The 27,360-nt window shown below is 46.4% G+C and overlaps 1 protein-coding gene across 4 annotated transcripts; it reads left to right on the top strand.

The window, feature by feature from the left end:
• On the top strand, nucleotides 1-27,360 carry MANBAL (mannosidase beta like). 4 transcript variants are annotated; one of them, XM_081256083.1, is made up of 3 exons: nucleotides 1-61; nucleotides 10,471-10,679; nucleotides 26,397-27,360. In XM_081256083.1, exons 2-3 carry the CDS (start codon nucleotides 10,530-10,532, stop codon nucleotides 26,502-26,504), a joined length of 258 nt encoding a protein of 85 aa, XP_081112209.1. In that variant the 5' UTR covers nucleotides 1-61; nucleotides 10,471-10,529; the 3' UTR covers nucleotides 26,505-27,360. The 4 variants fall into 4 exon arrangements, with proteins under 4 accessions (XP_081112209.1, XP_081112211.1, XP_081112208.1 ...); XM_081256085.1 differs by having other exon boundaries at nucleotides 37-61; nucleotides 10,474-10,679; XM_081256082.1 differs by having other exon boundaries at nucleotides 41-126.

Below are 27,360 nucleotides of genomic sequence, written 5' to 3'. Positions count from 1 at the left end.
CACTTCCGGGACCGAGGTCGCAAGGAACCACTTCCGGGGGCGCGGTGCGGCGGCGCTGGAGGTGAGTGCGGTGACCCCGTGGCCGGTCACCGGGCTTCGGGGCGGGTTGGAGTCGCAGATGCTGAGGTACGGAGAGGGGCTTAAGCTCGGGCGCCGCGGGCGGCGCTGTTCTGCCGGCCCGGGGGCCACCCCGTGCGCGGCGTAAATAACTTCCTGGGTCGCTCTTTCGGAAGTTACTTGGGAGGGGAGTTTGAGTCCCAGTGGGGCGGAGAGCCTGTCTTGCTGTCCCTCAGCGCTTTAGTTCTGAGCACGGCCAGAACCCGGTGCTCCTCACAGTTGTGACCTGGCCTTTCTTCCCACTGACGGAGCTTTAGGAGGAGCCAGAGCCCTGGAGTCAGTCTGGCTGGGGTTTGACCCCTGAGTGTACGCCTATTGCTATGTAACCGTGGGCGAGCTCTGGTTGCCTCTCTGGTTCTCAGTTTCCTCCTCTGTAAAATGGGCGCATAGGGTTAATCTGAGGATTAAATGAGTTGGTGAATGCAAGGCGCTTAGTAAATGCACAGTGCATGTTCGCTGATTTATTTCTTTTAAAGGGAAGTGGGAAATGATATGTGAAACCTCACTTTTTAAGTGGTGGCAACAAATTCGGATTTAATAATTACATTTTGTAGGACATCTGCCCACTAGCTTCAGCCTACTGGCTGCCAGTTTTGACTGCTCTAGGAGATGGCTTACCTTTCCACAGGACAAAATTCTAACCCAGTTTTTTTTTTGCGTTACGCGGGCCTCTCACTGTTGTGGCCTCTCCCCTTGCGGAGCGCAGGCTCCGGACGCACAGGCTCAGCGGCCATGGCTCACGGGCCTAGTAGGATCCTCCCGGACCGGGGCACGAACCCGTGTCCCCTGCATCTGCAGGCGGACTCTCAACGACTGCGCCGCCAGGGAAGCCCCCTAACCCAGTTTTGAGCAGTTTTTGGGAATTTGTTGTAATGGGACAGGTCTGGGTATACAGCCCATGGCTGTAAGGCAGTAATTCCTGACACTGATTTTCTGTTCCCCAGTCTGTTTCCTTTGAATTCTCAGGACAGAATTTTTAAATCACTTCATTAGAAGCCAAGGATCCCCTACCAACATCCTTGGAATCTGCTTCTTTCAATCTAAGAGAAGACTTAGTTTCTATTTGCTAAGTCTGGACAGCTATACATGTCTTAGGGGTTATTTATTTATTTTGAAATAGTGACTTTTTTTCCAACAAACTTTTTATTTGAGAACTATTTTATTTATTTATTATTAATTTATTTTATTTATTTTTATTTTTGGGGGGCTGTGTTGAGTCTTCGTTGCTACGTGTGGGCTTTCTCTAGTTGCGGCGAGTGGGGGCTACTCTTCTTTGTGGTGCGTGGGCTTCTCATTGCGGTGGCTTCTCTTGTTGTGGAGCACGGGCTCTAGGCGCGCGGGCTTCAGTAGTTGTGGCACAGGGGCTCTAGAGTGCAGGCTCAGTAGTTGTGGCTTGCGGGCTCTAGAGCGCAGGCTCAGTAGTTGTGGCGCACGGGCTTAGTTGCTCCGCGGCATGTGGAATCTTCCCGGACCAGGGCTCGAACCCATGTTCCCTGCGTTGGCAGGCGGATTCTTAACCTCTGCGCCACCAGGGACGTCCCGAGAACAATTTTAGATTTACAAAATTATTGTGAAGATGCTGCAGTGAGTTCCCATATATCTCCCACACAGTTTTCCCTATTATTAACATTTTACAGTAGTATAATACTTTTGTCACAATTAATGAACTGATATCAGTAAATTATTATTAACTAAAGTCCATGGTCTCTTCACATTTGCTCACTTTTCTCCTAATGTCCTTTTTCTGTTCCAGGATCCCACATTACATTTAGTCGTGTCTCCTTAGGCTTCTAGGACTGTGATAGTTCCTCAGACTTTCCTGGTTTAGATAAACTTGACAGTTTTGAGTATTACTGGTCAGATATCTTGTAAAATGACCCTCATCTGGGATTTGTCTGGTGTTTTTCTTATGATGAGATTGGAGTTATAGGTTTGGGGGAGGAAGACCACAGAGGTAAAGTGCCATTCTCATCATATCACATCAAGGGTATATACTTTCAATGTAAGTTACCACAGTTGATGTTAACCCAGATCACTAGCTTGAGGTAGTCAAGTTCTTCCACTGTAAAGTTACTCCCCTTCCCCCACTTTCCCATATTGTACTCTTGGAAGGAAGTCATTACGCACAGCCCATGCTTAAGGAGTGTGGAATTATACGTCACACTTTAAGACAGATTATCTACATAAATTATTTGAAATTCTCCATGGGAAATTTGTGTATTTATTAAATCATTTATATCAGTATAGTCTTGGATATTTCTTTTCATACTTTGGGTTATAATCCAGTACTACTTAATTTATTTTGTTGTCCAAATTGTTCTGGCTTTGGCGATTGGGAGCTCTTTGAAGTGGCTTCTATATCCCTTTGACATACCCCGATCAATGTGTTTTGGTTTTTTTTGAACACTTCCTTACTTCCTGTTACAGGTTCATCTTGTGTATTTCCTGCTTCAGTCCTAGAGTTAACCATTTCTCCCAGGAGCCCTGGTTCCTTTTATTGGAGAATGGTATCAGACACCAAGATCTGGGTGCTAGGTGTGCTCACTGCTACTGGTATGCCCATGTTTTTAGGCTCTCTCAGCAAAAGAGCAAGAGATGTATGTGTGTAGACTAATCTCCCTCTCCTCTCCCTCTCTACATATATATATATATATATATATATACACACACACACACACACACACACACACACATACACACACACACATATATGTATATATATATAAATATGTAGCCTTCTGTATCTATATTAATCTAAATATGAGTTTATACTGATGTCTGCAACACTCGTCCATTTCACATGGATCATTCTAGCCTCCTCTGGCTTAACTGTAACCTTCTACTCCAACTGTAACAAACCTAGCTCCCACCATCTACCATCCATTTACTTAATTGTTCAATTCCAGTGTACATGTATAGTTGTTTCAGAATTGGTAACCTATATCCCATGTGGGAAACAACTTTATTAACTACAGTACAGTGACATATACAGTTCCTTTTGCCTTTAGTCTTACAAACTCCATCCGTTTCCAAAGTTACTGAGGTCAGCACCTGATTCCCCCTACCCCTTCAGTGAAATCGCTTCATCCATTTCTAATACATTTAGATTCAGAATGTCACATTCTGCATTCCATCCTGGATACCTAAATGATTTTTTTTTAATTCATGTATATTAAAGTTTACTCTTTGTGCTGTAAAGTTTGCTGGGTCTTAGTTGCAGCACGCAGGCTCTTCGTTGTGGTGTACGGGCTTCTCTAGTTGCAGGGCGCAGGCTTCTCTAGTTGTGTTGCACAGGCTTAGTTGCCCTGCGGCATGTGGGATCTTAGTTCCCTGACCAGGGATCGAACCTGCGTCCCCTGCATTGGAAGGCAGATTCTTAACCACTGGACCCCAGGGAAGTCCAGTTCTATGGGTTTTGACAAATGCTTAATGTCTTGTATTCACCATTACAGTATCATACAGAATAGTTTCACCTTCAGGTCTTATTTTTAATTTCTCTCGTTCAGATTTCATCCCAGAAATCTTGTTGGCCCTCTCTTCAAAATATATCTACAACCTGAGAATTTACCGCCTCTACTGCTACCTGGTGCAAGTGTGTCTTTTTGACTATTATATAGTAGCCTCTTAACTGGCTTCCCTATTTCCACTCTTGCCCCTCTACATTCTGTTCTCAACACAGCAGCCACAGGGACCATTTAAAAATGAGTCAGATCATGTCGTTTCTTTGCTAAGAACCTTCCAGTGGCTCCCCTTTGACCCAGCGTTCTACTGGTCCTACACAGCTGCTCACCCTACTCTCTTCTCCATGGTCATAAAGTTCATTCCTGCCTCAGGACCTTATCCTTTGCTGTTTCTTCACCTTGGGGTACCTAACAGGAATTGAAATGACTTGTTCTTTCACTTTTTTCTTGCCTCTGCTGAAATGACACCTTCTCAGAGAGGCCTTTCCCCGACTACCTCATATAAAATAGCACCCCTTATCTCCCTATTTATATTTCTGATAATACTGCTGCCATTACATATCTATATGTGTGTGTTTGAGTGCCTCCGATTGGATGAAAACTCCATGGCACGACCTAGAATGATGCTCAGTAAATATGTGTCCAGTGAATGAATGCTTCAGACCCCTGGTATCTGGCATTCACAGATGAGCCTCAAGGGGTCTGATAACATTATGAAGTTATTTGCTGTGTTTGATAATAAATGGCTCTGTACTTTTTATGAAATTCTGGTGGGAATATGAGTTTTCCCCCATGTGTAAAAACCTTTGCTCTTAAAAGAGCAAGTCTGGAGCATCACAGGGTTAGAGACCTAGCGGGATGTTCAGTGTTGCCCTGACTCACTGGTAGAGCCTCAGCAAGCACCGTGCCTCTCCACTCCCCCTCCTCCTTGTTAAATGAGGCTGTTGGTTGGGACATCTGCTCTTACTTTAAAGGTGGGAAACAACCATAGGTTTCATCAGTTACCAAGTATCTGAGTCAGGCCCTGGAAGAAACTCAAGATGGACCCTGGGTCCCTGCTGTCCAGTAGCTTATAGTGGAGCGGGTAAAAACATTAGACTGTGTAGTATTTCTCAAACAATAAGAAATACATTTTGAATTTTGACCCAGAGCATCCTTGCTTGGATGTAGATGGATATAACTGGTTAAAAAAAAATAGCTTCAGGACACAATACTCACCCTTACTGATATGATATTTTCTATTGTCATTTACTTAATTAATTAAAGTACTGGTTAATAAAACTGAAGAGGAAAAAATGTCAGCTGCAGCCCCCTTAATGGTTTCCATGGCTCACAAATTGGCCACAGCCTGCAGTTTGAAAACCATTGACCACCAGCTAAGTTTCAGTCGTACCCACCAGCCAGTTTGAATCCTAACTTTGCCACTTCTCAGCCAAGTAATCCCAGGGTGGGCCACGTAACCTCTCCCAAGCCTCGGTTTCCTCATCCTTGTTAGTGATACCCGCCTCCCAGAGTGGTTGTGAAATGAATGAGATGCTGACTGTAAAGTGCTGTGCACATCTGGCAAATGATTCGCTTACTGCTACTGCTGTGACAGTGTCGGGGGTGGGGTGTGGGGAGCAAAGCCTGTCAAGGAGTCTGGGGGATAAGAGCCTCCTTGTTGGGAGCTGAAGGATGAGTAGGACTCTTGTGACTTCTGCATTCAGGCCGGCAGACTGGGAAGTAAAGCATAGGGGTACAGAGAAGATTAGACAGGAGTTGTAAAGCAGACACAAGATGTATAGAGCATTTTATGTTTTCCAGAACTTTATTACAACCACCCTCTGCTTGTACCTGCGCTGTCCAATGTGGGAGTCCTCTAGCCACATGCAACTATTTATAAATAAAGTAAAATGAAAATGAAAAATTCAGTTCCTTAAGCCTCATTTAAGTGCTTAATAGCCACATGGGGCTGGTGGCTACCATATTGGAGAACAGAAGTATAGAACATTTCCATCATTGCAGAAAGTTCTCTTGGGCAGCATTTCATTAGACCCTATAAAAGCCTTGTGAGAGGAGTAGATAGGCATGGATTTTTCTTTTAGATTGTATTCAGTTTTTTCAGTGATATTCCCCCCACAATTAAAACTTATGAGCCCTACACTTTAACAGCAACTATTTACATTTTCTTATGGCCTCTTTTGATCTTTAGCCAGTGAAATCGTAGTTTATACATGGCTGCAGTCAGTGTTTATGTAATTATTTTCTTTTTTCATTTAATATAATTTTGCAAAGACTTTCTGCTGACCTGATACTTGCCATTTTAGCCAACGGGGAATATCCCATGATGTACCATAATTGGGTTAACTGCTTCTTTATTGTTGGACACTTTAGTTGCTTCCTGCTTTTCAGTATTATGAATAGCAGTGCCATGAACTTTTTTGTACCTGAAGCCTTTTTCTTCTTTTGAATTGTTTCCTCACTGTAGATTCTAGGAAGTGAGTTATTCAGTCAAAGGATATAATCCCTTTTATGGCTCTTGTTATATTGCCTAATTGCCATTAAAAAAAAAAAGCCTAAATGCATTATAGCGTTGAATAGATATTATTGTTGTTGTTTGGCTCCTGAGAACATCAAGTCTGTAGGAGGTTAAGAGATTGACCCAAAGTGTAGCTAATTGCTGATAGAAGCAGGGTTTGTGCCCCTCCCCCGCCTGACTCTTGGCCCCATGTTTTTATTGTACTACAAATATTCTTAACAATGTTGCTGTGAGTAACCCTAATAAATCTAAGTATTGATAAGCCCACTAAGCTTGTTACAGCCTTAAATGTAAAGTTTAGGGCCAAGGGCATTTTTAAAAAGTGTATATTTATGAGGTGCAACTGTGAAGAAATGAGAGAACTTTTTTATACCTTGCTATTCACATGGTGTCAGGATATAGTGTCCTGTCTGGGCTGTACGTTTCCTCCAGTAAAGCTGTTCTTGCAGCAGCCTTGGAATTCACTTCAGGGCCAGTTTCTGAGCCACCCCAAACAATCTGCCTAGGGTCTGAGTGTCATAACCTTGTATTTGACCAAAAATGGTATTCCTGGGCTTGAGGCTCCACCTGATTCACCACACTTGGATCCAGATGATGTTGGGTTCCTTCCAGAAATCAAATCCTTCCTGGGAGGATGAAGATTTGCCAGCTCTGAGGATTTTGGGGGGGAAAAACAGTGAGCCTCAGGCTTTGAAAGCCATTTGCAAAGGAGACAGAAGTGGTGGGAAACAGTGGCCACCTTGTCGGCTCGGGCACATCACCTTCCTAAATGACTAGGTTGAAAGGTAGACAAATGCGCATTTGCACAAACCCCAGTCTGTTCACTTGGAAGGTTGTTTCTGGTCATCCTTTAGTCACTGCTCCTTCACGTTGGAAAAATGTTGCGAAGCAGTGAAGCCGCAGAGCCGAAGTGGAGGAAGGTTTTAGGATAGTCTCTTAGCCCAGAGCCATCCATAGGAATATAATGCAGGCCATATGGGTAATTTAAAATTTTCTAGTAGCCACATTTAGAAAGTAAAAAGAAACAGGTACAATTTGTATGTGTGTGTGGTAAAATATCCATAACATAAAATTTACCATTTTAACGTTTTTTTTGGTTTTGTTTTTGTTTTTTTGCGGTACGCGGGCCTCTCCCTGTTGCGGCCTCTCCCGTTGCGGAGCACAGGCTCCGGACGCGCAGGCTCAGCGGCCATGGCTCACGGGCCCAGCCGCTCCGCGGCATGTGGGATCTTCCCGGACCGGGGCACGAACCCGTGTACCCTGCATCGGCAGGCGGACTCTCAACCACTGTGCCACCAGGGAAGCCCATTTTAACCATTTTTAAGTGTACAGTGTGTGTAACCATCACCACTGTTTCCAGAACTTTTTCATCATTCCAGACTGAAACCCTGTACTCATTAAACAGTGACTCCCTATTGCCCCTCCTCCAGCCCCTGTTACCTATATTCTAATTTCTGTCTCTACGAATTTGCCGATTCTAGGTACCTAATGAGTGGGATCATACAATACTTGTCCTTTTCTGTCAGACTTATTTCATTTAGCATGTTTTCAAGGTTCATCCATGTAGCATGTATCAGAATTTCATTCATTTTAGTACCTGAATGTTGTTTGTCCTTTGTCTATACCACATTTTGTTTATCCATTCATCTGTTGATAGACTCTTGGTTGTTTCCATCTTCTGGCTACTGTGAATAGTGTAGCTGTGAACATTGGTGTACAAGTATCTGAGTCCATGCTTTCAGTTCTGTTGGGTATATACCTAGGGGTGGAATTGCTGGATCATATGGTAATTCTACGTTTAACTTTTTTAGAAATTGCCAAACTGTTTTCCAGTATGTCTTTTCACTCTCTTGATAGTGCCCTTTGATACACAAAAGTTTTTAATTCTGATGAAGTCCAATTTATTTTTTCTTTTGTTGCCTGTGGTTTGGTGTCACATCTAAGAAGTCATTGCCAAATCCAACGTCGTGAAGACTCCTCCTATGTTTTCTTCTGTAAGTTTAATAGTTTTAGCTCTTAAGTTTAGTTCTTTGATCCATTTTGAGTTAATTTTTGTATACGGTGTAAGATAAGGGTTCAGTTCATTCTTTTGCATGTGGATATCCAATTTTCCCAGCACTATTTCTTGACAAGACTATCCTTCCCCATTGGATGGTCTTGGCACCCTCGTTCAGAAATAAGTTGACTGTATATGTGAGGATTTACTTCTGGGCTCTTCATTCCATTCCATTGGCCTAGATCCTTATGCCAGTATCACACTGTTTTGATTATTGTAGCTTTATACTAAGTCTTGAAATCAGAAAGTGAATCCTCCAGCTTAGTTCTTTTTCAGCATCGGATGAAATTAATAATTTATTTAACCCAGTATATTATTTCAACATGCAGTCAGTATAAAACACTGTTAATGAGATATTTTATTGATATGTTCTTTTTTTTAAATTAATTTATTTTTATTTTTATTTATTTTTGGCTGCATTGGGTCTTTGTTGCCACGCACGGGCTTTCTGTATTTGCGGCGAGCGGGGGCTACTCTTCATTGCGGTGCACAGGCTTCTCATTGCGGTGGCTTCTCTTTTGGCAGAGTGTGGGCTCTAGGCGTGTGGGCTTCAGTAGTTGTGGCATGCGGGCTCTAGAATGCAGGCTCAGTAGTTGTGGCACACGGGCTTAGTTGCTCTGTGGCATGTGGGATCTTCCCAGTCCAGGGCTCGAACCCATTCCCCTACATTGGCAGGCGGATTCTTAACCACTGCGCCACCAGGGAAGCCCTATTGATACATTCTTATGTTCATACTATCTTCTAAATTGAGTGTGGACATAACTGAACAGCCATCTCATTTTGGACTAGCTGTGTTTCAACTCTCCATAGCCACATGTGGCTCAGGGCCACCATATTGGACAGCTCAGATTTAGTGGAAAGTTGCCTTGTGGCACAGATCCCTGAAAACACAAAGGGCTTTGGAGTCAGGTGGGCCTGGTTCCCAAGTAAGTTTTCCCCTTTCTCATTGGGGTGGGCCAAAGGAAGCCACTCGTGGGTGCTGTGGTAGAGGGGGAGCAGTTCAGTCCTACCAGGGTAGGAGGAGGGCAGTAAGAAAGGCATGCTGGGGGGTGGGGCATGAGCTCAGCCTTGGAGGTAGAGTAGGGGCTTCGCCAAGCAGTCGTAATGGGAAAGGGCATTCTTGGCAGAGTGTGCCACTTGGGTAGAGGCCCAGAATTTGAAAGAGCTCAGTGCTCTTGGAGAATTAGAGGCAGGTCTTTCAGCTTGACCATGGTATTAGGAGTGGGAGACTCTGGTGAAGTGAGAGGTTGGAGAGGTGGGTTGAGGCCGGACCTGCCACCACTGGCCACCACTGCCCCTGTCGTCCATGTTCCCACCATCTCTTATTTGGGTTACTGGTAGTAGCTCCCTCACTGGTCTCCCTATGTCCACTCTGCACCCCCCCACACCCCGTTTAAAATGTAAATCAGGGAATTCCCCGGTGGTCCAGTGGTTAGGACTCTGTGCTTTCACTGCCAGGGGCCCGGGTTCGGTCCCTGGTCGGGGAACTAAGATCCCACAAGCCATGTGGCATGGCCAAAAAAAAAAAGTGTAAATGAGATTATGTCACTTTTCTGCCCAAAACCCTTCTGTGGCTTTACATTTTACCCAATCAAATCAGAAATGTTAGGGTCCTACAAGGTCAGTCGCCACTCCTTTTGATCTTACCTTCTTCTACTCTCCCTCCTGTACGCCCCTCTGGCCATTTTGGACTCATATCCCTGCCCTGAGGCCTCTACACTTGCTTTTCTCTCTTCCTGGAATATGCTTCCCTGAGATTCTCCACTGGCTCAGTCTCATACTTCCTATCTCTGTCACGTCATTCCTGTCTCTTCTTCAGAGAGGCCCTTCCTGTCACCCTATACAAAATAAAATGATGCCCTTCTGAAGCTTTTTTCAAAACAGTTATCACTAGATGGCATGTCCCATCTGGATGTGTTCTTCGTCCGCCTATGTCCTGAGAGGTAGGCCCCGAGAGAGCAGCGATTTGTCTGTTTTACTCTTCAGTGCTTGATGTTCAATAAGTATTTGTTGAATGAATGACTGGATGTATAAATGAACAAATAAATAAAACCTGAAACAGAGCAGGCCTTCAGCAAATGTATGTTGATTTGAGATTTTTTTTGAAATATTTGCATTTATTTATTTATCTCCTGTAACTTCATTTTTGGAAAAATTTCAAACATACAAAAAAGTTGAAAGAATGGTCCAATGACTCTCCATGTTAACATTTCAGCGCAGTTGCTTTATATATTCTTGCATGTATGTGGGTGTGTTTGTGGAAGTGAAACCATTTAAACGTCAGTTGTAGAAACATGACATTAACTCTTTGCATTTAGAAGTTGGCTCTGGAGAGTGGTGAATCGGAGGGGACCTCGGGCAGCAGGCAGCTGGGGCCATGGCCTCCGACCTGGACTTCTCCCCTCCCGAGGTGCCTGAACCCACATTCCTGGAGAACCTGCTGCGATATGGACTCTTCCTGGGGGCCATCTTCCAGCTCATCTGTGTACTGGCCATCATTGTACCCATTCCCAAGTCCCACGAGGCGGTGAGTCCTTCCCTGTGAGCCTCCGCTCCTCAGACTGGGTTCTAGGTACTGAAAATAGATATCACAGCAATGAAGACTAGCAGGGATTACACGGGGCTTTTTTGATTTAGAGTGTCCCTAAACTCCCACCTGGTGGCATTGGGCCATATGGTTCATACCTTATTTGTTCACATGTGTGATAAGCAGATTTTTATTTAGCACATACTTACTGTGTGTCAGACTCTGCTGAAAGATGTGGTATGTGCCCTCAAGGAACTTCTGGTCTTTGGGAGAAGGGCAGATATGAAACAAATACACATGTTTCCCTGAGAAGTACAGAGTACTGTGAGGGTGTATAACAAGGGGGAAGGACCTAATCTTACACTGGGGCAGGGGCTGGGTTGTTCCCCCTCCCCCAAGGAGAGGGAACTGTGTGTGTAAGGACCTGAGGAATGAAGGAATGGTCTAGGAACTGAATGCAGTTAACTGTGGCCAGAGCACAGAAAGGACACGATGAGAACAGCCAGAGGAGTGGCGGGTCCCCAGGGGTTTTAAGGAAGAGAGTGACATGATCAGATTGACTTCTTTGTTGTTTTGACTCTTGTTCTATAGGTCTCTGTAGCTCTGTACCCTCCTTCCACCACCCCACTCCCAATTTTCTCACGACCTTGGTTTGCTGGAGAAAGCAGGTCATTGTCATCTGCCACATCCACATTCCAGGACTTGGCTGATTGCTTCTCTGTGGTGTCATTTGACATGTTTCCTTGTTCCCCATATCTCTTATCAAAAAGAAATTCAGTTTAGAGGCTTGATTTGATTCAGATCAAGTTATTTAGTGAGAACACCTCATAGCTAGTGCTGTGTACTTCTTATTCCATGTCATCAATCAGCACTTGGTGTCTGGTTGTCACACAGAGATTCTAAGATATCTGTGGGTTCAGGTGATAATAGCTGATCCCTCTGTTATAAAAGCTTCATTTTATAACTCTTTCACCTAAATGGTTTTAGCATCCACTGATCATTGCTTAGATCCATTATTTCCTTCGGCCTTTATTAGCTGGAATTCTTCAATGAAGAAGACCTTTTCCTCATGCCTATATGGTTACTCTGAAATGCTGTTCATAGTAAAAGGCAGGATAAACGCTTGGTTCTTTCCCTTTATTAGTGTTCATAATAGTGAGTTTGGGCTCTAGCAACCTCCAATCTTGACCAATAAAGCTTTGATTTTCAGTGGGAACCCCATCAAGTTGTATGAAATATTGTCTACCAAGGAAACCCATTAGAGACTCATTGCCTAGGGTTTTACTGGGGACAGGTCACATAAGCACCCTCTGCCTAGCACAAACCCAAATTCCAGACCTCCAGCAAGAAAGCAGGTATTCAGCATAAACCATATTGTTTCCACAAACAGGTTAGGCATAGTGAGCCATTCTTTTTTTTTTAGATTTTTTTTTTTTTGATGTGGACCATTTTTAAAGTCTTTATTGAATTTGTTACAGTATTGCTTCTGTTTTATGTTTTGGTTTTTTGGCCACAAGGCATGTGGGATCTTAGCTCCCTGACCAGGGATCGAACCCATACCCCCTGCATTGGAAGGCAAAGTCTTGACCACTGGACTGCCAGGGAAGTCCCATAGTGAACCATTCTTATCAGTTCTGGGAATTGTGGGAACCACCCAAAATCCAGTTTCCCAGATGTCAGCCAAAGACCACCGTTGCAAGCTGGCTTTTCTAAGGATAGCCGTTTTCTTTTCTTTCTTTTTTTTTTAATGTAAACTCTATTCTGCACATCTACAGCATACTTATTACAGTTTTCAAATAATTATGTGTTTTTTTTCTCTACTAACAATAAGACTCAGAGTGAAATTTATGATTTCTTTGTGGTTCTTTTTGGGCCCCAAAATATGTCCCATAATTCAGAGTACTATGTTTAGTAAAGTCTTTTCTTCACATAAGTATACTCCACCATGACATACATTAATTTGCCTCAATTTGTTTTTAATTTTTAGAGATTTTTCCTTTTGATTTAATTTAAAAATTATATAAAACTTTTATATACAACATTTCCCAAAGTTAAAACTACATAACAGGATAGAGTCACAGAAGTTTCCTTTAATCTCAATATCTTCCACCCTTTTCCCTTTCTCCCTTGATAGGCAACCATTTTTATTTTGATTTATCCCTCGTTTGTTTCTTTTTTTTTTTTTTTTTTTTTTTTTTTTTTTTTTTTTTGCGGTACGCGGGCCTCTCACCGCTGTGGCCTCTCTCCTGTTGCAGAGCACCGGCTCCGGACACGCAGGCCCAGCGGCCATGGCCCACAGGCCCAGCTGCTCCACGGCATGTGGGATCCTCCCGGACTGGGTCAAGAACCCTTGTCCCCTGCATCGGCAGGCGGACTCCCAACCACTGCTCCACCAGGGAAGCCCTCGTTTGTTTCTTTTTGAAGAAGTACGCAAATGAGTATGTGTGCCTGATATTTATTTATTCATTTATTTTCTCCCTTTGATGCACAAAAGGTAGCATCCTACTAAACACAGTTTTACATGTTTCTTTTTTTACTTAACGATATACAGTATATTCTGAAGTTACCTATCTGGAGATGACTATGTACCAGAGATCCTGCTGGTGTAACTGGGAGGAACCCTGGCAAAGGGGCAGGCTTGGAGTGGGGATGGGGAAGGAGCATGCTGGGTTCAGTTTTAAACAGGTGCCTTTAAGATGTCCAGGTGATTCTGTCAAGTAAGTAGTTGCATCTGCGGGTCTGTATCAGGAGGAGGGTCTGTGCTGAGTGTTGATCAACGCTTGAGAGTCAATAAGATGTAATTAAAGCCATGAGAGAGGATGAGGTCTCTTAAAAGGGAATGTGGAGTAAGATGGGGAGAGCCTTGAGGAGCTCCAGCATTCAGGGAACCAGCAGGGAAGAACAGCCAGCAAAGGTGGGGAAAACCTTGGTGAACATAGATAGGCACGTGGGCTCTGGATTGTTCTGTTCCATCTACATTTCTTATTTTGGGGTTTTGAGAAGGAGGTCGTGATTGGAGTTTTTCTGCCCACAATTGTATCACACTCTAAAGACTTAATCCTTGTGCTCTGTGGCTCTGTGCTCACAGATGCAGCGTGCTGCTGGGCATTATAAATAACAAACATTTTTATTGTCATTGGCCACTGATGAAGCCTGCCAAGAGTCCCAAGGGAGTGAGGTGGTGAATGTTCTTGTTTTACAGGCAGAGATGTATTCAGAAGTGTGTGGTCTTACGGAGAGCCACAGCTCACCTTCTGTTGTATTCTTAACCCTTTGAGGCCAGCCATAGAGGCCCAGGTCCATTTATCAAACTTTCAGAAAAAGAGGTGCCCTTTACTGATCTCTGAGGATTTTAGTGACATCTTAGGTTGAGGTCTTTGAAGGCAGGGGGTTGACAAAGGGCTCGACAGTATGCTTCTCCTTCCCGCCCCCCCCAGCCAACCCTGCCGTTTAGACATTTAGAGGTTAATTTTGGACAACAACCTCATCTTTTATAATTTTTTTATTATTACTTTTTTATTGAAGTATAGTTGATGTACAATATTATATAAGTTACAGGGGTACAACATAGTGATTCACAGTATTTAGAGGTTATACTCCATTTATAGTTATTATAAAATATTGGCTATATTCCCTGTGTTGTACAATATATCCTTGTAGCTTATTTATTTTATACATAATAGTTTGTACTTCTTAATCCCCTACCCCTAACTTGCCCCCCCCTTCTTCCCTCTTCCTACTGGTAACTGCTAGTGTGTTCTCTGTATCTGTGGGTCTGCTTCTTTTCTGTTATATTCACTAGTTTTATTTTTTAGATTCCATATATAAGTGATATCATATAGTATTTGTCTTTCCCTGTCTGACGTATTTCATTTAGCGAAATACCCTCCAGGTCTGTGCATGTTGTTGTGAATGGCAAAATTTCATTCTTTCTCAGGGCTGAGTAGTATTCCATCATATATATTTTATATACCACATCTTTATCCATTCATCTATTGATGGACAGTTAGGTTGCTTCCATATGTTGGCAATTGTAAATAATACTGCTGTGAACACTGGGGTGCATGTATCTTTTCAAATTAATGGGTTGGTTTTTTTTTTGGATATATACCTAGGAGTGGCATTGCTGGGTTGTACGGTAGTTCTGTTTTCATTTTTTTGAGAAAACCTCCATACCGTTTTCCACAGTGGCCAATTTACATTTCCACAAAGAGTGTACAAGTGTTCCCATTTCTCCACATCCTTGCCAACATTTGTCATTTGTATCCTTTTTTTTTCTTCTTTGTGTGTGTGTTCTTTTTGATGATAGCCATTCTGACAGGTGTGAGGTGATATCTCATTGTGGTTTTGATTTGCATTTCTGTGATGATTAGTGATGTTGAGTATCTTTTCATATGTCTGTTAGCCATCTGCATGTCCTCTTTGGAAAAACGTGCCCATTTAATCAGGTTGTTTATTTTGTTGATGTTGAGTTGTATGAGCTGTTTATATATTTTGGATATTAACCCCTTATTGGTTATATCATTTGCAAATATTTTCTCCCATTCAATAGGTTGTCTTTTCATTTTGTTGATGGTTTCCTTTGCTGTGCAAAAAGCTTTTAAGTTTAATCAGGTCTCATTTGTTTATTTTTGCTTTTATTTCCTTTGCTTTAGGAGACAGATGTAAAAAAAAATATTGCTATAATTTATGTCAAAGAATGTTCTGCCTGTGTTTTCCTCTAGAAGTTTTACAGTTTCCAATGTTACATTTAGGTCTTTCAGCCATTTTTAGTTTATTTTTGTATATGGAGTTAGAGAATGCTCTAATTTCATTCCTTTACATGTAGCTGCCCAGTTTTCCCAGCAGCATTTATTGAAGAAATTGTCTTGTCCCTGTATATATTCTTGCCTTCTTTGTCGTAAATTAATTGACCATAAGAGTGTGGGTTTATTTCTAGGCTCTCTGTTCTGTTCCATTGATCTATGTGGCTCTTTTTGTGCCATTACCATACTGTTTTAATTACTGCAGTTTTGTAGTATAGTCTGAAGTCAGGGAGTGTGATTCCTCCAGCTCTGTTCTTTTTTCTCAAGATTGTTTTGGCTCTTTGGGGTCTTTTGTGTTGCCATGCAAGTTTTAAAATTATTTGTTCTAGTTCTGTGAAAAATGCCCTTGGTAGTTTGATTTCATTGATTCTGTAGATTGCCTTGGGTAATATGATCATTTTAACAATATTAATTCTTCCGATCCAAGAGCATGGGTTATCTTTCCATCAGCTGTGTCATCTTCCATCTCTTTTATCAGTGTCTTATAGTTTTCCAAGTATAGGTCTTTTACCTCCTTAGGTAGGTTTATTCTTAGATACTTCATTCTTTTTTTTTTTTTTTTTTGCGGTACATGGGCCTCTCACTGTTGTGGCCTCTCCTGTTGAGCGCAGCCTCCAGACGCGCAGGCTCAGCGGCCATGGCTCACGGGCCCAGCTGCTGCACGGCATGTGGGATCCTCCCGGACCAGGGCACGAACCCGTGTTCCCTGCATCAGCAGGCGGACTCTCAACCACTGCACCACCAGGGAAGCCCACTTTATTCTTCTTGATGTGATGGGAAATGGGATAACAATACTTAATTTCTCTTTCTGATAGTTCATTGTTAGTGTATAGAAATACAACAGATTTCTGTGTATTAATTTTGTATCCTGCAACTTTATCAGATTCATTGATGAGCTCTAGCAGTTTTCTGGTGGTGTCTTTAGGATTTTCTATCTATAGTATCATGTCTTCTGCAAACAGTGACAGTTTTACTTCTTCTTTTCTAATGTGGATTCCTTTTATTTCTTTTTCTAGTCTGATTGCTGTGGCTAGGACTTCCAATACTATGTTGGATAAAAGTGGCGAGAGTGGGCATCCTTGTCTTGTTCCTGATCTTAGAGGAAATGCTTTCAGCTTTTCACCATTGAGTATGACATTAGTTGTGGGTTTGTCATATATGACCTTTATGAGGTTGAGTTATGTCCCCTCTGTGCCCACTTTCTGGAGAGTTTTTTATCATATATGGATGTTGAATTTTGTCAAAAGCTTTCTCTGCATCTGTTGAGATGGTCATATGGTTTTTCTCCTTCAATTTGTTAATATGGTGTGTCACATTGATTGATTTGCAGATATTGAAAAATCCTTGCATCCCTGGGATAAATCCCACTTGATCATGGTGTATGATGCTTTTAATGTATTGTTGGATTTGGTTTGCTAATATTTTGTTGAGGATTTTTGCATCTATGTTCATCAGTGATATTGGCCTGTAATTTTCTTTATTTGTGATATCTTTGTCTGGTTTTGATATCAACAGCCTCATCTTTTAAGATATAAGTGTGGTACAGAATATCTCATTTTCATTTATCTTGAATTTTAGAGGAGTAAGGCTCACACAAGTGAATTGTCTTTGTAACTGAAGGTTACTGTATTACATTTTTTTGTTTTTGTTTTTGTTTTTGTTTGTTAGTTTTTCAATGGATCAGTAGCAAAAAATACAGTACCATTAATTTAACTTTTTATTGATGCACCATGCCAGCAAATGGTCCTCAATTATTCAGGGATTCTACTGCCAGCTTTCCTCTGCATGCCCCCATAAGGCAGCCTTTTCTCACCCCTCGAACTATTAAATAAATGGAAAGGAAAAACAGTATTCTGTGTGTATAAACAGTCTTACAAAGAGAGGGTGAGTGCTAAGACTGTGCTTAGAGGTTGTGCTTAGTAGCAAGCTGGGTTTGGAATTTGGATGGGGAGAGAAAAAGAAAGGGATTTTAACTTGGGGCTGGGGAGCTCTTATGGCAGAGGGGGGACAGCTGTGGGGGCTCTAGGCAGCCTAAGGGCAGGAGGGAGGTCCCTGAAAGTGGAAGGTGGCAAGGAGGTGGGAGAAGGTGGATCCAGAGAACAGTCTTTCTCTCTGTCACTTCACTTAGGGCAAAATCACCCCTCTTGCTTAGCCTATAGAAGCAAGGTTTATTAGTGGCTTTTTGGGTCAGAAGATAATATTTTTGGCTCCAGATGATGGGAAAGGCTTTGAAAAGCAAAAGAATGTCTTTCCTGTTGTTCTAGTGAGCTGATTTTTTGCAACTAGTTTATGACTTCAGTATTTCAATACTTAGCAGATTATTTGAAAGCTCTTTTGGGGGTAATCAGGGAGGAAAAAAAGGAACACATAGAAACGCTTCCCACCCCACCCCCTTTCTTTTCCATAGTAGGAGCAAGAACTAATTCATAAAATTAAAACCAAAGTCCCTAGAATCCTAAGCCAAATGAGAACATTTTCTCATTGACACCTCATTAAACTAAGACCTGACAAAAACATTTGTTTGAGCCTGACTGAGGCCTGGGTCACACTTAATCCGAGCATTTTCTTGTAGGCTAGGTTCTAAAATATAAGATGGTAGATCCTTGTACTGTTTCTGTCTATTCCAGGATGCAGCTGTGTTTCATCTCTCATGCCCAGTCTGATTGTTTGTATGGTGGCCATGGTGGAAAGGATTCTGGGGCTGCTTCTAGGCTCCAGAGTAAAGAAATTACTCATTGATGTTTGCCTTGAGCGAGGGACTGGGGAGTGGTAGCGTGAATTGCCTGTCCTTGGGCTGGTGCATGTTTCTCTATCTGGCTGCACCCACCTGGGGAATTTTCAAAGGCCTGGGCTATACCTATAGAGATTCTGATTCAGCTGTTCTCTGAAGCCTTGGATCAGTGTTTTCTTAAAGTGCCCAGGTGATTCTGTTATGTAGCCACTGGTCTGGTCCTTAGACCGTTTCCCTGAAGCACAAACCAATTTGGGGAGGACGGGAGGTGTTCAGTTCTACGTGTGTTAAGTTTGTAATAATAGCATGACATCCAAATGGGAAAGGAAGAGCCAGTGAGAATTTGGGGAGGGAGACCTGGGAATTATTTTAACCAACGTAGTATTATTTCTTGAAACCCTAAGAATGAGTTGCTAAGCTTTTCAAGGGAAATGAAGATTCAGGGAAGGCCTGAACTTGGGGCATGCCCAACCTTGAGGTAGTTTCTGTGCAATGTAGAGGTACTGAAAAGATGCGGGTGCTCTCCCAGAGCAGGGATGCAGCTGGGCCTCTGGAAGGAGTGGGCACCAGGGGCCCCCTCACTCACCGTCTGCATCCCCTCTGTCTCCCACTTCTCTTGCCCTGCTTCCTCTGCTCACTGTCCCTGGGGTAAGATGAAACATGGCCACTCACAGCTCCCAAAGTTTACATCTTCAGCTGCAGCATCTGGAGGCTGCCTTTCTGCTTGGTCCCAGTTCCAAATTCCCTAGAGAAGGAACTGTAGCTGACCCAGCTTGGGACTGCTATGGCCATGGTGGGGGAGGGGAGCATCCTGTGGTATGACCTCTAGGGGTGGAGGGGAAGGTCATTTCCCAAAGGAGCAGAAGTGCTGTGCAGACAAAGCTGGGGGTCTCCATTCCTTTAGCTCTCTCGGAGATGGGCAGACTAGTGGGCAGAGGGCTAGGAGACTGTGGTCTCCCTGAAAACCCCCGAGTGGTTCAAGGCGGGCACAGAGATTGGGCAACAACGGCTGAGTGATGGAGGAAAGGCTGCTCAATGTGACAGTGATGCTGTGTTCAGGCTGCTCTTCTTCAAAGTTTGGTTTCAGGAGAACTAAGTTCTTACTAGGGAGTTCCCAGATCCCTAGGGCATCCCTAGATAAAGACTGCAGAAGTCTGTGAGCTCCCTGCAGTTGTGTGCAAAAATGTGATGTTTTCATGCTTAGGCACATTTTCTGGGAGGATAGTCGATTGCTTTTCTCAACGTGGAGAGCCGCAGTTTTAATGAGGTGGGAGCCAAATTCCAGGGGTGGAAGAGTAGGTAGTGAGGAAGCAAAGGTCGGGAGCCCTTCTGCCCCTCCCCCACAGCCTGCCGGAGCTTCCTCCCGAGCCTCTTTTGTATCTTTTCCTGCCCAGAATGTTGATCCAGTCAACGCTAAGCAAGCGGGTGTTGACTTTTAGTGCAGTGACTCACGTAGCAGGTAGTATTTGTTCATCGGGCAATTAGTTGTTCCTAGTAGTTTAAATGTTGACTATTCTCATGTCTTCATGTGTTTATGTCACATCTGCCCAGCCAGATGCCAGCCCCTGGGCAGGTACCTTCACTTCCACCCTGCCGTCTTTGCGTGATTGCCTCAGTCTCTTCTGCTGAAAGCTCAGAAACTGGGTTCCATCAGTTTCCTTAGAAAGAGACTGTTTTGGCTCTTAGAACTGGGAATTTCAAGGCACACCTGGGTTCAGAAGGTCGCAAGGTCTTCAGGGCTCTGTCTGTCTCTCCATCTCCTGGCTCTCTAGGAGTGTTCGGTTCATTCTGAGGCCCTTGCCACGTGTCAGGAGGATACAGCAGCCCCAGTCTGTGTCCTTATCGCTCATGATTTACAAGCAAGAGAAGCCATTTCTCTGCCTATGCTCACTTTCCAGATCTCATTGAAGACCTCTGCTTGGCTCTGGCTTGGCCACATGTCTGTACTTTGCCCCATAGGTGGGAAGGGGCATTGGGTCCGTTTCTGGCCAGGCCACATTTAACTGGCCACTCCTGTGGTCACAGTGAGTCCCCCAGAACCACATGGGACAGGGAAAGGGCATGGCCCCGATGGAGAGTGGGTGCTGGGCAGACAAAGACAGCTGATGCCCAGCACTGTGATCCGGCAGAGGAGAGCTCACCAGAGTTGATGGCAGGAGTGGTGGCTTCCTGTGTGACGCCCACGTAGACTTCACTGTCAGCCAGAAAGCCCTGCAGTGTTTGGAGCCCTGAAAGGGATGGAGCCTTCCCGGGGGCAGCGGGGCAGTGGCCTAGATGTTCAGGGGGTCTTGATTTTAAACTGGACCCCTGATTGCCAGCGAAGGCTGCCGTAGTAAATAAGTAACTCGGGCAGGTGTACACCCATTCTCAGCACCTCAGGAGACGGTCTCACAGAACCAACTTTGCAGTTCTGCCCTGTGTTTCTTTTTTTAAGCTTGGGAGGCGTTTGCAGTTGAATTGGGCGGCAGGGTGTTTTTTGCTTAACAAGCAGTTCTTGAGAGACTGCTGTGCGGTGGGCAGGGCGAAGGTCTAAACATGGTCTCGAGATGTGTACCGGCTCATGGGAGAGACGGCGGAATACACACGGAGCCGCAGACCAGCCGGTGGGCAGGGCCTGCGGTGGTGCTGAATCGCGTCTGGAATGAGCTCCCGAGGCTGTTCTCTCTAATCACAGTTCTCCTCGCCTGCCAGGCGCATCCTGGACTCTGTCTCCGTTCGCCTTGTGGAGCCCACATGGACGGCCTCCCCCCCCTTGGTTTCAGCTAGTCCTGTCTTCCTCTCAAGGCCAGTGCTAGTCCCAGCCCCGCAAGGTCTCCCAGCTCCCATCCTGCCCAGGGCCTCGGGCAAGAGCGTGCAGCAGGATGGGCCAGAGCTTCAGCACTGGGCGCCTCCCCCTCCCTGAGCCCGTGTCCCAAGCTGGAATAGGAGGGCATTCATGCCCGACCCACGCCATTCTTGAGGATCAAGTGAGGCAAGGTGCGTGAGGCTACCTGAGCATAGCACAGTGGTCTTCTTTCCCTGGACCATTTTAGAGGAGAGAAGAGTTTCAGTCTGTGAAGAATGACATTTTGTCCTGATTTAGTGGACTAAATACACACTGAACTGTATAGTGGAAATCATAAAATTCTGTGTGCTTTCCCTGCTGGAAGAGATTTGATGCATTGTGGCACAGATTCGATTATTTGAATCTGATGAATAGCAGCAATTTTCTGGCCTTGTAAGTGGCTGTGGAGCTGCTTCATTATTGATGAGGCCTGCGTCACAGAGGACACCTCCGCAGAACCACCTGGTGGGGTGGGGAGTGGGGGGTGGTTTCTTTTACTCCCCAAAGTGAGATTGCTGAGGGAACTGAAAATTTGCTTCAGAGAAGGCGCGATTGAAAGGTGGGGCCGTAGTGTTCAGGGTCTGCCGTCTGCCTGGCTTGTACCAGCAGCGTGCATTTGAAGAGAAATTAAGTCAGCCATTGATTGAGTCATCCTTACCAGCTAAGAATTAGGAGCTACATCTCTGTGTGGCTAGGACCCCAGCATCCGAATCACGTGTGTAACAGCTGCCCTTGCTTCCCTGTCCCTTGGGGGGAAGGTGGATGTGCCCCACTGGGTTAGTTGGTATGTCTAGGTGAACCTCAGTTTCCTTGTCTGTAAAATGGGGCTCACGGAGATGGGCTTATCAGGGTGATGGGAGGCTGAGCAGCTGATGTTTTTGAAGCACCCACGTGGTGCACAGGTGCCGAGCACCTGTGAGAGCATGAAAGAGAACAGAGCATCTGGGAGATACTGGCTGGCCAGTAGCCCAGAAGTGACAGGGTGGGCTGCATGAGAGGGCATGCCCTGGGACAGGGCCAAGGCTGCAGTGGAATAGCTCTGGAGGCCACTCGGGGGTTCTTGGAATCTGATTTATACAAATAGGAGCACCTGGAGGCTCTTGGAATCTGTCTTATACCAAGAGGGAACCAGCAACACGTTTAAAGCAGAAAACAGACTGGTCAGGACGGTCGTTTTAGAACAATAGGCTCTGAAAGCAGTGTGGTGGGTGGTGAGGAAAACCTTGGGAGGGGGAGGTAGGAGACTGGGGGCTCTGAACCGGCTCAGTAGTATGTGTTCAGAGGGGGACCGGGCGGAGTTGAGAGCCGCATGGAAAGCAGAGTGGACCGGCCACGGGGACAGATCGGATGTGGAGGCACACAGGGAATGGCGAGAACTCAGAGATGGCTCGGCAGTATCTAGCTTGGGTAACTGGGTGAGTGACGATGCCAGAAACTGAGCTGGGGGAGAGAGGAGGAGGTCTGGGGTGAGGAGGAGACAGATAATGCGCTCAGATGACTCAGTGGCTATACTCTGTCCACGCGCCCACAGAGAGCTGCTCTCAACTGTAGGAGCAAAGCCTGACTCGAGGAGTGCTGACCCACTTCCCTGACTCCTGCCACAAGCAAGGGGGTTCTGAGTGACCCATCGGCAGGATCCGGAACAAACTGTTGTTGTCATTCCACAGTCACCTGTGCTTCTAGGCGCTGCTACCTAGGGAGAAAGTAGATGTCACAGTTAACTCTAATTCTTGGTTGCCATCAGCGCCGAGGTCCCTAGGAAACCCGGGAGAGGCTATACCATACAGCCACTGAGAGCTTAGGTTCATCCTGGCCCTGCCGCTCGCCAGCTGAGACCTTAGGCAGGTCACATAACCTCTCTGAGTGTCTCTTCTTTCGTCTATCAAATGGGGCTCATTATGGCACTTTGTGAGGCAAAAATAAGATATATCCAGGCCTCAGAACACAGGGCCTGGCATGTTGTAAATAATACTAGCAGCTGTTGTGGCTGTTATTATTAGTATTCTTATTGGTGGCTATATCTAGCCATGCTTTAGGGTATGAATATTGGGTTTAAAATCTGCTTGTGTCCTCTCTACTTATGGGATAAGTGAGGCTTAGTCTAAAGTGTTACATCTTCATGATGATGAACAGCAGTGAAGTTCCCATGCTTATGGGAGATCTTGTGTTTTCTTTCATTCATTCATTCATTCATTCATTCATTCATTCAGGAACAATTGAAGCTGTCCAAGGACTAGTAGGGGAGACCATCATGAGCACATGTAGCTTAGGTAAAATGAGTGGCATTGGGCTTCCCTGGTGGCGCAGTGGTTGAGAGTCCGCCTGCCGATGCAGGGGACACGGGTTCGTGCCCCGGTCCAGGAAGATCCCACATGCCGCGGAGAGGCTGGGCCCGTGAGCCATGGCCGCTAAGCCTGCGCATCGGGAGCCTGTGCTCCGCAACGGAAGAGGCCACAACAGTGAGAGGCCCGGGTACCGCAAAAAAAAAAAAAATGAGTGGCATTGTAAGGTTCCTGGGTGCCTGGGGCATAGGGGTGGAGGAGGGGATGCACCTGCTGGAGGAAGAGGCGCAGAGGAGGAAGGCTAGACGGTGAGTAGCAGCCCTTGGGCTGGGCCAAACCATGGGGAAAGGTTTACTGGGTGGCCAAGGAAAGAAGGGTGCTCCTCTTGTTTAGGGGTGAGCAGCAGAAGCCCTGGGGCCTGGCCCAGTGTGGGGGGTGGAGGAGAGCCCAGGGGAGGCTGGAGAGGTGGTGGTCTTAAGCTGCCATCCCAGGAGCAGGACATGAGACTGTGGGGGATGGAAGCTACTGGAAGGTGTAAGGTGGGGAGATCTGCATTTTAGAAAAATTCTTTTGGCAGGTGCACAAGGCACGGCATAGAGCAGAGAGGCTGGTTGGCAGTGAGGCTGGTTGGCAGTGGGGGAAGTGAAGTAGGGCCTTTGATGCTCAAGAGAGTGGGCAGGTCAAGGTGGAGGAGGTCTAATCAGCAGGACTTGGTGACTGATTGGACGGAGGGGAGGAGGGGGAAGGTGGGGTTGCCAGGACCCTGGTTGCTATGACCATGGGTGGGGAGGAGGGCCAGGCCACATGGAGATGGGGCCGTGCTCCGTCTGGGACAGTTGAGTTGGAGGTGCCTGGGAGGTGCCAGTTCCAGTCATCTGACAGACAGCTGGGTCAGGAGAGAGGTCTGGGAGGTGACAGAAAGGATGAGGTGAATGAGAGAAGATCTGTGGCGTAAGGGAAGTAAGGGAAGCACTGGGGACACAGCTGGGCGTCCTCATCTCTGGATTCTGGACTGGCCCCACTGAAACCAGAGGAGGCGCCCAGCTTGAGCTCAGAGCGGGGCTCCATCCCTGGAGATCCTGGTGGGCCTCAGCAAGTTCCCTGTGCATAAACCCTGTGTCTAATCAGGCCCTGTTTGCCCAGGGCATGCAGGGACTGACTGGTTTCCACTGGCCGCACAGGTACTGCGCTGGGGATGTTTTCCAGCTCCCAAAGTCTGCAAAGGCATTGTGCCCTATGGGGTTTGCTTTAAACAGTAGCCTTCCTGCTGGGCTCTGCAGCCATGAGCCTGTGCACTTGACACACTGGCTCCTCTGAGGTTTTGTTTTGTCTGTTTGTTTTTCTAATGGGCTAACTTTTTACTTTTCTTTCTTTGCTTTTCTTTTCTTTTTTTTTTTTTTTTTTTTGGCCACGTTACAAAAACAGTATCAGCACAAGGGGACAGGCTGGGGAAGTCCAGAGCGCAATCAGAGACCTGGCCAGGGGAGGGGCCAGTCCCCTGGTTATCTTGGGAAGATCCCCCATGGGTGCCTGGGACTGGGCTGGGCCTTTACACCTGGTGTCTCAGCTGGCAGGCGGGCAGGGTGGAGAGCAGACAATGATGGCCGATAGGAGGGAGCTGACAGACCTTTGGACTGGGCCTTGGGTGGGGACCGCCCGTCCACAGCCACGGTCCTGCCTCTTCTGGCTGACGGAGACTCGAGGCTGGGGCCAGGGGCTGACGGTGAGCAGGGAAGGACAGAGAGTAAGGCAAGCTGGCAGCTCGGAGCTGGCCAGTCAAACACGAAGAAATACTTCCTAGAAACAGCGTGCTCCCTCCTCGTATTCTTAGCCTGCTATTTGTTTTCCCATTTTTAATAAAAGAACACAAGTACCGGAAACATGTCCTTACTATGAGTGCTGGGGGCAGCGGGGGCGGGGGTCAGGGCACCTGAGTAAAGGGGCAGCCACTGCTCAGCTCGTTTCTTCCATGAGGGGGTTCGGGGCCAGTGTCACTGGATGTTTAAAGTTTTCAGGGAAAGCAAGGACTCCAGATCGAATGGGAAATCTCCCAGTTGGCTCAAATTCTTAAAAATAAACACTTCAGGCCAAGTGAAGTCTGCCTGTGGGCCGGACGAGGCCTATGGACTGCGGTGCGTGTTCTCTGGGCTCGATGGGACTCCTGCCTGGCCGTGGCACAGTGTGATGTATCACCCAGGGAGGAGGGGACACCCGACGGGACTGAGGCCACTCCAGAGTCTCCTCTGACATGAGCCTGTGAGGCTGTGACAGGCCGAGTCGCTTCCCCACAGTCCTCTTTCTTTATCAGCTCAGTGAAGGCCAGGGCTGGCTCTGTGGTTTTGAACCTTTTTTCAGCAGCGGAACCTTTGTTTAAACCAAATCTTACAGGGAACAAATCACAATGTACATGACAGATAAAAACCAGAGCTGCCCCAGATGTAGGGAGAGTCTGGAGTTCTGCCCTGAGGCTGCCCTCTCCCCTTTCCCACAGGGCACCTCTGCCAGGCGCTGCAGAACTCTGTGTAGTGGCCGCCCGGCCGCGCTTTCCACCCTTCCCTGCCCCGGCATCTGTGCTTGAATGGGTGGAGGAGAGTAGCAGGGCCGGCAGGAGAGCAAGCCACAGTAGGTCTGCCCAGTCCCTGCCCACGGTGGCCCGCCGGCCGCGGGGTGCATTTGCACTTACTGGGGGCTTTCCATGCATTTTTGCCTCCTCACATCAGCCCTCCAAGTTGTGTGCCACTGTTTCCATTATCACAGGTGGGTAAGCCAAGGCTCAGAAAGGGGAAGGGTGTTGCCCACAAGGTCACTTGACTGGAACTTGGGGAGCCTCGATTCCCCCAGGACTGTGAGACTCCAAAGGCTGCCTCCTCCCCTCGGGCCTCCTCCCTTATCCTTCACCTGCTCCCTGGGGACAGTCCCAAAACATGTGGATCCTGGGGCCTGGCAGTGACGGTTTCCATCCCTTGTGTCTCTGCGGCACGCTTCCGTTTGCAAAGTCCCCTCAGACATGATCTCATTTTGCTGGTGTCAGGCTTGATTTGTCTAAGCAGGACTCTCCTTTCTGTCACCACACAGGAGGCAGAACCATCTGAGCCCCGAAGTGCAGAGGTGACGAGGAAGCCCAAGGCCACTGCTCCTTCTGCAAACAAGAGGCCCAAGAAGGAGGCCAAGAAGAAGCGGTAGAAGAGGCGGCCTGTGGAGCCCGGTGGGCGGGCAAGGGCCTTGGGGGCAGCCCTCCCGGGGCTCAACGTTCTGTTCCCTCACTTTGTCCCGGGCTCAGGGTCTGAGGTGGCTGGGACGCCCTCTGATCACAGAGATCTAGACAGTCACGATAGTCCCCAGGCCCCGGTGGGCGGACCGCCACTTCCTCTTCCTTCTGCTTCCATGATGGTTTAGGGCCAAGGGGACTAAAACACCCTGTGAGCAGAGACTGTCTTGGAAGTCTCTTCAGAAGTTGGGTCAGCTCACAGAGTTGCATTTTCTTACTGAATCCTGTGTCCTGTGTTTAGTCACCCACGTTGTAGATTTACACTACATTTTCAAGTCATTATCTAATGCTAACAAGCCCCGCCCATCTCCCATTATCTGTGCCCCTCAGATGAGATCTGCTAATCAGTCCCCTTTGTCTCTGCTTGTGCAGATGGAGCTGGGCCAGGCCTCCCCTGTTTGTTTAGATCAAGGTTCCAAAGCCGCTGCAGTGCTAGGGGTCCCACTAGTGCAGCAGCCAGGCCTGAAAGATGCCTGGAGTGAGAGCCAGTGGAAGACCCAGCCGGGGTGATGCCCCATCCTCCTCCAGCACATGGAAGGGATTTGGCTGAATGAGTGTGTTTTCTTGGGCCCAGACTTCCTGAGCATCTGAAATGGGGGAGGGCTTGTCAATCTCAGACCACCCTCTTTTCAGCCCATCACAGCACATTGAATGTGTACCTTTTGGCTTCTGTCTGTGCCCCCTCCCACACCCCCCACTTCTTTCAGGCCCTGACCGGTGAGGAAAAGTCATCTGGGGAAGTAAACGTTAATAAACGGCCCCACACGCTGA

The sequence above is a fragment of the Mesoplodon bidens genome (assembly GCF_964165515.1).
Source record: "Mesoplodon bidens genome assembly, chromosome: 15".
Lineage (NCBI taxonomy): Eukaryota > Metazoa > Chordata > Mammalia > Artiodactyla > Ziphiidae > Mesoplodon > Mesoplodon bidens.
The sequence above is the reverse complement of the archived record's forward strand: the minus strand, read 5'-3'. Positions and strand labels throughout refer to the sequence as shown.